This window comes from Gadus macrocephalus, chromosome 22 (genome assembly GCF_031168955.1).
Source record: "Gadus macrocephalus chromosome 22, ASM3116895v1".
Taxonomy (NCBI): domain Eukaryota; kingdom Metazoa; phylum Chordata; class Actinopteri; order Gadiformes; family Gadidae; genus Gadus; species Gadus macrocephalus.
Genome location: NC_082403.1, coordinates 10780480 through 10790288, shown reverse-complemented (window position 1 = coordinate 10790288; position 9809 = coordinate 10780480). Strand labels below are relative to the sequence as shown.

Below are 9809 nucleotides of genomic sequence, written 5' to 3'. Positions count from 1 at the left end.
CGATAGCCTACATGTTTCATATGCAGTATAGATGGAGGTTAACTAAAGGGCTTGGTTAGGCTATAGTTTTAGCAGTAAACCGTTGCAGGACGAAGCCGAAGTAGGCCTAGTTTAGCTGTTCGCAGCCAGTGATTTATTTTGCCCTCTAGTGCCGCGTTTCCACTGCAGGGTGCGGTACGGTTCGGTTCGCAAAGGTGCGGTACGGATTGCGTTTCCAACGCCAAAAGTGGGCGTGACCCGGACTGAGCCGTACTCGTTTTGCCCTCGTTTTCAGTACTCCTCCGTTGGGGTACTGAAAACGAGACGAGACGCCTGAAAGGGTACCGGAAAATTCGAGCTACACACCCTCTCCGTTGATTGGTCGACAGAACCGTCACTTCCGGGCGACGTGGGGATAAAAACAAACAAACAGTAGCCTCGAGGTATTATTCTTTACAATGAACATGTCGCGTAAAACGCTCGCTTGGGCGAACAAGGAGGTGGAGCCGTTCCTCTGCATTCTTGGGGAGGAAGACGTTGTTTACGATGTTTACGTAGCTGCCGCGGCGATCGACATCCGGCCGACATACGACCTCGGAGGGCTATACCGCCCCCTCCCTACCGGACTGAGGCGAACCGAACCGTACTGCACCCTGCAGTGGAAACGCAGCATAGGGTAGGGGGGTGTCCTATATATATGGCATGATAAGCCCCTTGAGACTGTAGGCCTACCTGTGATTAAGGGCTATACAATTACATGAAATTTAATTTAATTTATTTGAACCACTGATACTGTGACATGTTAATTGATCAAACACAAAGTATTTGTAATTTGTAATAATTTCTGAATCATGCCATATATCCCCCAATAAAGGATTCAGTCTGTACTGGATCAAACTATTTTTTTTCCAGGACCGATCTAAAAAATGGTTCAAAGGACTATTTCAGGCCAGATATGTACGGGTTCTGTTTATGCAGTTATAGAGTCTGGCCCAAAGTTTTCGTTTCCAGGGCGAGTCCTGGAAATGAAAACCAACTTAATAGAAACCGGCATTGATCATGTCCCCTCCAGAAAATATGTTTTTCATATGTGTACTATATTCGTGCTAAGTTGCAAGGTGATATGTTGTTATGAAATAGTTTTTCTATCATTCTACTGCAAAAGCTGATTTGATCCTTCTCTTTTTACATTTTTTAAAGAAAAAATGTGAAGGTTAGTTTGATTCAAATGGGTTTTGAGCTCGCTCGAATAGTGAGACAACATGAATAGCATTCTGTGGATTCTGTATTTGCCAGAGACACGTTGCGGGCTGCGTGGCGAACTACCACAAAGTGGGTATCTGCCTGGTCCCTGGCGTCAGGGTGATTGCACGGGGCACTTGCATTGATTTGCAATAAGCGCATCTGCTCATCAAATCGAAACCAAATTTAGTTTCTACTGATGTTTTTACGTTATATACAACCTTGCATTGATAAGGGCCATAGGCCTACAATCGCCACGTAACATATCGCAACTTACAACATAGCAGTGACTTCTGGATTAAGGAAAACTGTGTACATTCCCTACGATTTACACATTTTATTATTTTATCACCGTTTACCTTGTTTAAATAACAAACGCTCATGAACGCGCTCTCTCTCTCTCTCTCTCTCTCTCTCTCTCTCTCTCTCTCTCTCTCTCTCTCTCTCTCTCTCTCTCTCTCTCTCGCACAAGCACAAGCACACACACTCGCACACGCACGCACGCACACACGCGGCGCCTGAGAGAGCCGAGCCTCCCTTCCCCTCCCCAATCCGGGGCGAGCCTTGCAGCGCTGAACCAGCCCCTCCTCCTACCTCCCACCCTCCCCCTGCTCAGGGCGGAAATGTGTGTCCATTTTACTCCGTTTACAGCGGTTGGAGGAGCAACCTTATCAATACGCGCCCACGAGACGGGGTACCAGCGCGTAGAGCGCACTCTCCATGTTTTGTTTATATCGCTGAAAACTGGGGGGAGAAGGAAGAGAGGGCACCGCCATACTGAACTGGTCGTTTTAGACCGGGTTTCCAGATTAGAGGGCAGTGTTCTTGCACGATCGCAGGACTGAGTGGCTCGTAGCCCACTCGGGAGCCTCCAGAGAGGCGCGTGGAAAAGCCCTTTGCATTCCTCCGCGCATGCATAGCCAGGGAGAGGTTAATAGGAAGTGGGCTCCCTCCCAGCCGGAGCTGGGGTAAACTTGCAAATTGCGTGCAACATCGTTGGAAAGGTGTTGCGTGCTACGGAGTCCAGCGATCGTTCCGTTCAAACGTCCAGGGGCTCCTGGATCTCTCGGGTTTGCGTCCACGCGATGGACCGTGTCGCTTGTGTGCCAACGCTTTCATGAATAATTTAGAGTCTTCTGGTCCGAGGCTAGTGCTGCTGCTACTACCACCGGTCGCTGGCTGCGCCTGACGCCGAGGAACGGGCCCCGATGGTGGACTAGAGGGGAGACGACAACACGGACTCTGAGAAGCGGACGGGTATACGTTGGACATTTTCCTCGCAGGCTACTTGGTGCGCCCGTTTTATCAACGGGGCTCCGCAGTCATGTTGACTCAGTGGGGGAGGAGAGACGCACCTCATACTTAGACGCTATATCTCTGTCACTACAATTACAGATTTATTTCATGAAACCAGCCTCCAAGACGTCAGCTTACGTTTTACCCGTCTAGGGGCTAAAGTGCGTGTTTATGATTATTCAGAAATTACAACGATGCCTTTCTTTAAGCCGCCTTATTATGGGGATGAATTGTCTTGTTAGTTGTAGATCAATGTGTCTCCTGATAAGTTGATCTCAACCTTATCGATTTCAAAGTTGCTACCTCATTTTTTTTTTTGCATCTGTTCAGTGTTATTTACTGTAATAATTTTTACAAGTCGATAAGCAAGGGTGATCCGACTTCATGTATACCTCATAAATCTACCTCAAACACAAACATAACACACCCCCAAATGAGATTCCTGGACTAATTCACGTTTTGAATCGAAGCTGTTCATAGTGGCGATGCAGATGGCTTCGTTCCCCGACACTGACCTGCAGACGTGTCCGCTCTGCAAAGAGCTCTGCGGCTCCTCGGCGCCGATCTCGTCCAACTCCTCGACCTCCTCCTCCTCCTCCCACACATCGACCTCCTCCAGTCAGACCTCCAGGAGGCTCCACGTTCTGCCCTGCCTCCATGCCTTCTGCAGGCAGTGCCTCGAGGGCCAGCGTAGCCCGGGAGACCCCCTCAAGCTCCGGTGCCCCACCTGCGACCAGAAGGTGTCCATCTCGGAGGCCGGGTTGGACTCCCTCCCCTCCACCAACTTCCTCTTCAGCAACCTGTTGGACGTGGTGGTGAGCTCCGAGGACCAGCACCAGAACAAGAACGGCCTCCACCGTGGGGGCCTGCTGGGCGGGGGGGGCGGCGGCGGCGGCGGCGGTGGGGGCTTCCACCACCAGCACGGGGGCCTCCTGCGTCCCCAGCTCCTCGTGGAGCCCCAGTGCAGCTCCTGCGACGAGGAGAACCCCGCCAGCTCCCACTGCCTGGACTGCCAGGAGTACCTGTGCGACAACTGCGTGCGGGCCCACCAGCGGGTGCGCCTCACCAAGGACCACTTCATCGAGCACCTGAGCGAGAGCTTCCACCTGGGCGGCCGCGCCAACGCCCTCACCAACGGCAACAGCGGCGGGCAGCCCGGGGGCACGGTGTCCCTGGCCCAGTCGCTGCAGAACAACTTCGCCCTGCTCTCCCTCTTCCAGGACCGCATGAGCTTCTGCCAGCACCACGACAATGAGGTGAGTCACCGCACGCAACACCAGGAACACGCATCACTGCTCCGGGAATCGGCGGCCGGGGAGGTCCCCCTTCGCCCCCAGGAACTGGAGATGTTGCCTGGTCTTCCTTACTGGGAATGTGAGGACACTAGTGGAACGTCATGGGTGGATGTAGGTGGATGGGAGAGAATTCCCCCCCCCCCACACACACACACACACACACACGCGCACACAAATCAGATCCTAAGAGCTATGGAGAATATGTCGTGTGGTGTTAAAGACTGCTGTTTTATACCTGCTTTGGGACGCGTAGAGGCAGGTTAAATGGGATGGAGGGGAAATTAGTGTTATTTCCATGGATTATGTCTCAAAGCCAAATGACAATGACTATAAACGAATGGTCCGTGTCTAGACTGAGATAAAACAAATGGATCGATATTTAGAAACGGCCGGTACTTTCTTGAACAGGTTGGGCAGTCGGAGGTTGGTCCGAGCCCACCCCTCTCTCAATCACCGGCCACACAAACTACTGCAAGCGGCCTGGGAATCACATTCGTCACTGTAATGGCATAACGTGCGTGCCCTACTGGTCTTTGTAGCGTAATGGCATTATGTGTGTGTCTGTGTGTGTGTAACAAGAGAAACACCAGGCCATATGGACTAAAGTTCAAAGGGAGATTAGTGGCTCTTCACCTTGTTCCCCGAAGACCACCAGGCATGTGTGCTGAGCTGGATTTACACACACACACACACACACACACACACACACACACACACACACACACACACACACACACACACACACACACACACACACACACACACACACACACACACACACACACACACACACACACACACACACACACACACACACACACGTGTGTACGTTTCTGGCTAATCTGTACCACACCATACACTGGGGCAATAAAGAGACCCCTGCCGGACATGCACACATGTTTCTCTAATTGTTGGACGTCCTTCTCATGGAGATATTATAAAACTCTCGTAACAACAGGCAGCCGGGGAGAAATTGCAGGTCACAGAGCCACAATCCCCACCAGAGCAGCAAAACACACCAAGAACTGGAGCTTTTTTTCTGGCTTTAGGCTGCAATGTACTACTCCCCTAACCATCAGGGTGGTACAGTCGTAAAAGGAGAAGGTTGAGCCTTGTTTAATAAAACGGTAAACCTCTCGCAGCGAATGCTGGCTTCTTTTTATTCCGTTTCTTGTAACACAATAATGGCTAAGTCAGCGAAGGAGAAGATATTGCACTATCTATTGATCTGATGACAGTTGATATTCTCTTTATGGTACGCCGCCTGCATTAGCTCACTGTTAGAGAGAGCGAAGGAAGCAACGGTCAGCTTTGTTTTTACCCTTTAATCCCTGAGATCATCGCTGATCAATAATGTAGTGGCCCTTTTTAATGAAATTAACCTCAACCCTATCACAAAAAGAGGATAGGAAGTAATTATCCTCCATGCTGATACTTAACGTTGTTTTTGTTTTTTATGTCCTATGAATAAGAAAGCCCCTTCACTTGTTAACCAAGTAAAACAAGCTTGGTTTTTTATTTTCCTTTTCAGTGTTCTAGCCAAATTGTGAATGAAACGTTTGTGTCATTTCATTCAGCATTCCGAAAAAGGCTGACACGCTAGAAACAACGCTCAACTTGCGCCTGATTTGAGGGTTACATAAAGAACTAATGACTTCTAGTCTTCTAGTTTCTGACTTATCACGTGTGGTTGGCGGAACCAGGGTTTCGACATTCCCAGCCAGCAAAAGCCATACAGCCCTTCCAGAATGACTTAAAAAGGCCTTTCAAAACAGGAAGGCTGGCGGGTAGGGCCTGGTTCTTAATCCGACTCTCCAGGAAGTGCCACTAGAGGCTGAGGGATTCAACACCTCATCATTAACATTGAAATGATCCACATATGGTCCAAAAGATTGGTCCAAGTCTAGCATGTGGCAGATCTCTTTAGAGGTTCCCACCTCCCAAAGCTATTCCAAAGTGTGTGTGTGTGTGTGTGTGTGTGTGTGTGTGTGTGTGTGTGTGTGTGTGTGTGTGTGTGTGTGTGTGTGTGTGTGTGTGTGTGTGTGTGTGTGTGTGTGTGTGTGTGTGTGTGTGTGTGTGTGTGTGTGTGTGTGTGTGTGAAGAAAAAAAAATAGAAAAATGGGTCATACTAGGGTCTCGATTTTGTGTGGAGGTGATTTAGCCACCCTTCCCCCTCTCTTCCCTCTGCAGCCCATTGCCAGTAAATAGGTGGGTTCACTTTTCCAGTAAGGGCTCTGTTTCTCAGTAATGCCTCAGCCCACTCACTCATTCACTCAAGTCATGCAGTCCTGACCCCCGGGGAGGGGAATGACACAGGATAAGCCCCTGCGTCTCTGCTACCTGTGAGTCAGGGGCAGGAGGCAGTTGTTGTCTAAAGAAAGGGATACACAAGCTCGAATCGATCCGCTCTGAAACGGTGACTCACTTTGGCCCCACGTTCCCAAACCCTTAAATAAGTCCAAAGTTGTTCCCGAATAAATGTGTCTCTTCCTTCCTTCTAACATCCGTCCCACGCTTTGGGGAAAGCTTTGTGATTGGCCCTATTATGCGGTCTTCTTCACACAAGGCAGTAATTGGTAGAATACCTGGGTGGTTGTTTTGCTTGATTCTTGTGATATCGTGCAGGAATATCCGCTTGGAGTATGGGTCTGCGAACCATTCGTTAACACGTTTGGCCCTTCCTCTATTGTGTTGACAATCAAAAATCACAACAACCAGATGAGGCCTGATTCTTTCATCTAAGTAGTTTCGTAACATCATTGAACAGTCAGATATTAAAGTACTGGTAAGTCAATGGGCAAGAATTTAACAGATTTATAATTTGAATTATTTAAATTTTTAACTCTGAACCAATTTTTTTGAGACATTTTGTTGCTTTTGTCTGTTTTTATTCTTCTCTGCTTCATCAAAGCTGATCGTTTTTTACTCGGGGCCAATCGTTCTACAAAGAGACTTCACTGAGTTCTGGGAACTTGTAACTGCCATTTAACATTAATCCTGACATGTTAGTCATGAAATGATTAATTGAGTGATCGGTAAAATGTTGGATTAATTGACGATAAATCAACCCAGGTCTGTAAATGAGGTGTGTCGCGGGGAGAGGGGACGGTGTGTGTGCTGTTGCACAGTGCGTCTCGACAGAGACTCCATCAGAGCGACATCACTCCAGCGTGGCCGTTCAACTCGTTATTAATGTTTTTTTAAACTACGCAATGGGGGTGTTTTCCCCTCCCCTATACCAGGCGACATTTGTGATTTGTCTCGGTCTACTTTGCGGCCCTGTGCTTCCCAATTTTTTTTTAGGTGTGGTTGCTAGGAGACCCATTGGAAACTCAATCTGAATGGGGCACCATTTATGTCACCTACTCGGCGGAGACTGAAAACTAATAAAAAGCGTTTTCACAAAGGCTCATTCAGAACTAGTTTGATGAACACCAAATTCAAATTCTCGTTGGTTAGAATAGGGCAAGTCAGGTGTCTGTGTTTTTGGGATGTGTATGTATACTTTTCTGTGCTCGTGTACGACTTTACATACTACTTTCAGTTTAAAGCATTTTTAAGATCGTGGTTTTCAGACAAACGATGAATGTGTATTACTCTCATAAAATCCTCCCTCTATATGTTTTACACATTTGTGGCATAGAATGCCACAATCATAGATGAATCGCTGTTACCATCTCTTAATCGATTTGAAGAAGGATATGATGATGAGCATTTCAGTTGTGGCAGCTTAACTATCAAGTTATGTCCTCTGAAACTAAGAGAGTCGCATTAACTGAGCCACCCAGGACCTGTAGCATCGCTTTCAGGGCTTAGTCTGGCTTTAGCTGACCACCTCACTTCTATAATGCCGCTTTTCCACCGCACATGTAGCTCGACTCGACACGACTCGACACGACACGACTCGACACGGTAGCAGCACGGGTGCTTTTCCACCGCAAATAGTACCTCCTGGACGTGGGCGGGGTCAGCTGCGCGAAAGGGCCGTGACGTATTTGTGTACGCGACGCAAACAACACATACGCAACCCACACATGGACAGAACCCACATAACAACAATGGAGGACATCGATCGCATTACTATTATTAGCTGGCATGTTGAAGAAGTTGGAGAAGTGGAACATGTTGGGAACATGTTGGCTGCGGCGCTGCTATGGATGTTACCAGCATGGTTGCCATGTCGCTCTCGTGACTTCGTCACACTCTCTGGCCAATCAGTCGCCGGCCCGTCTGCCGACGTCACCTTTTAGCATCGGCTCAGCTCGCTTGGAACCTAGAGCGAGTAGGTACTAGAAAAAGCAGCCACTTCAGGTACCAGATACCATGGTACCGCGGTGGAAACGCAAAAAATGCGAGCTGAGTCGAGTCGTGTCGAGTCGTGTCGAGCTGGTACCCATGCAGTGGAAAAGCGGCATAAGATTACCCATTTAATTAAATGCAACATTCTGGCCCCATAGGTTGGTATAGGACTGGCCTGATTACATCCACTTAAGCTTTGACTTATTTGTGAGGTTTTCCAATCAAATATTTGGATATCCAAAAAAGAGACTTGGAGCGTTCTAATGTCTTGCACCCTTGACGTATACATTTTTAAATTTATCACTGAGATATCGCTAGGTTATTCGGAAGAAATCGAACCTAACCCCCTACTTTCAGTGTCGCAAAAAAAAAAAAAACTTTAATGTACACATACTGTATGTACCTACTCTTCCTCAGAACAGGTTAGGTTTAAAAAAACATTCCTACGTAGCTCGAGCTACCTCTCGAGTACCACTCTCCCAACCCCCTACGTGTGCGCTATACTATTGGACCCATACATCCCTGTTGGCCATTTAAAGAGACTTTGCCGTCATAAAAGAGCTGCATTTTCCACGAGTCAAGGAACCTTTTCCTCTGTCTTGTTGCGTAACCATTCCAAGGTCTTCCATTGATGTGTTCTTCTCGCTGTGGAAAAATGCAATTGTGTGTTGGGCTTTTAGTTTGGTTCATAATGGAAATGCAGTCCAATTGCTTTGTATCACTGGACTAGTGTGTTGCTTGGCTTTGATTCAGAGGCTCCAATATGCACACAATATATGTGTTTGAATCAAACTAGGCCACTTACGAGGGGATAATTCTTATTAGTAGTAGTAGTACATTTGTAAAAATGTAATCATTGTTAACTGGTAAGAATACTTATGAATACCCACAGTGTTTGCAGTTCTTTAAACGTTCCCCATTCAGGTCCACAGACTAATGAGTCATTACGGTTGTCTTGTGTTGTGATGTAGACCCAACGGCTTCAATGGCTGGCGCCTTTTGTTTTGATTCGCCAGGGGTCTAATCCAGGTGTTCATTCACACAGAGCCAGTGCTATTCTGTTCCACCGCTCCGCACTGACAAAGCGGAAGCACGCCTGTAAACGCAATTATCCCTAACAAAACATCCTAAAGACCCTTGTTTGGAAGCCGCCCGCGACATTACCCCGAAAAGCTTTTTTCAGTTTGGTCTCTCCCTCGGTCGGTCGGTCGGGTCGGTCGGTCGGTCGGTCGGTCGGTCGAACGGTCGAACGGTCGAGCCGCCGCCGTTGCGGTGGCTGGGCAGACGGCCGGGGTGTAGCATTAACATTCAGATTAGTTGGTGGTGGTCTATTTACACACATAAGTAAATATGCTGGCCTATTGGCGCTCAAAGCCTCTCCGTGCCAGCTGTCCCTGTGTTCGGAGTGCGCTGGCCGGCCCCAGGCGGCCCCCTCACTGCTTACGCGCTGGAAACGGAAAATTGGATTACATCAAACGGTGGCCCCCACACGTCGTGATGTCACCCCCTCATGCATACAAACACTTCCACAGCTCTGTCCTGCCACAGGGAGGGGGCTGATTCTAATGATATGATAATCTGGCAAAGCGGAGCGCACCTCCCCAGCCCCCCCCCCCCCCCCTTCCTTTTCAGGGCAAGCTGCTATCGCCATGGAGATTGCCCCACACACGCGCACAGGCACACACACACCTCCCAGGG

General features: G+C 48.5%; 1 protein-coding gene across 1 annotated transcript in view; it reads left to right on the top strand.

Annotated features, from left to right (window-relative positions):
- The first annotated feature begins 1810 nt into the window (after positions 1-1810).
- Positions 1811-9809, top strand: part of trim71 (tripartite motif containing 71, E3 ubiquitin protein ligase) — a 32011-nt gene continuing 24012 nt past the window's right edge. Inside the window, exon 1 of the mRNA XM_060043493.1 lies at positions 1811-3773. Coding sequence (XP_059899476.1) covers positions 3003-3773 — 771 coding nt within the window. The 5' untranslated portion in view covers positions 1811-3002. The remainder of the gene's footprint in view (positions 3774-9809) is intronic.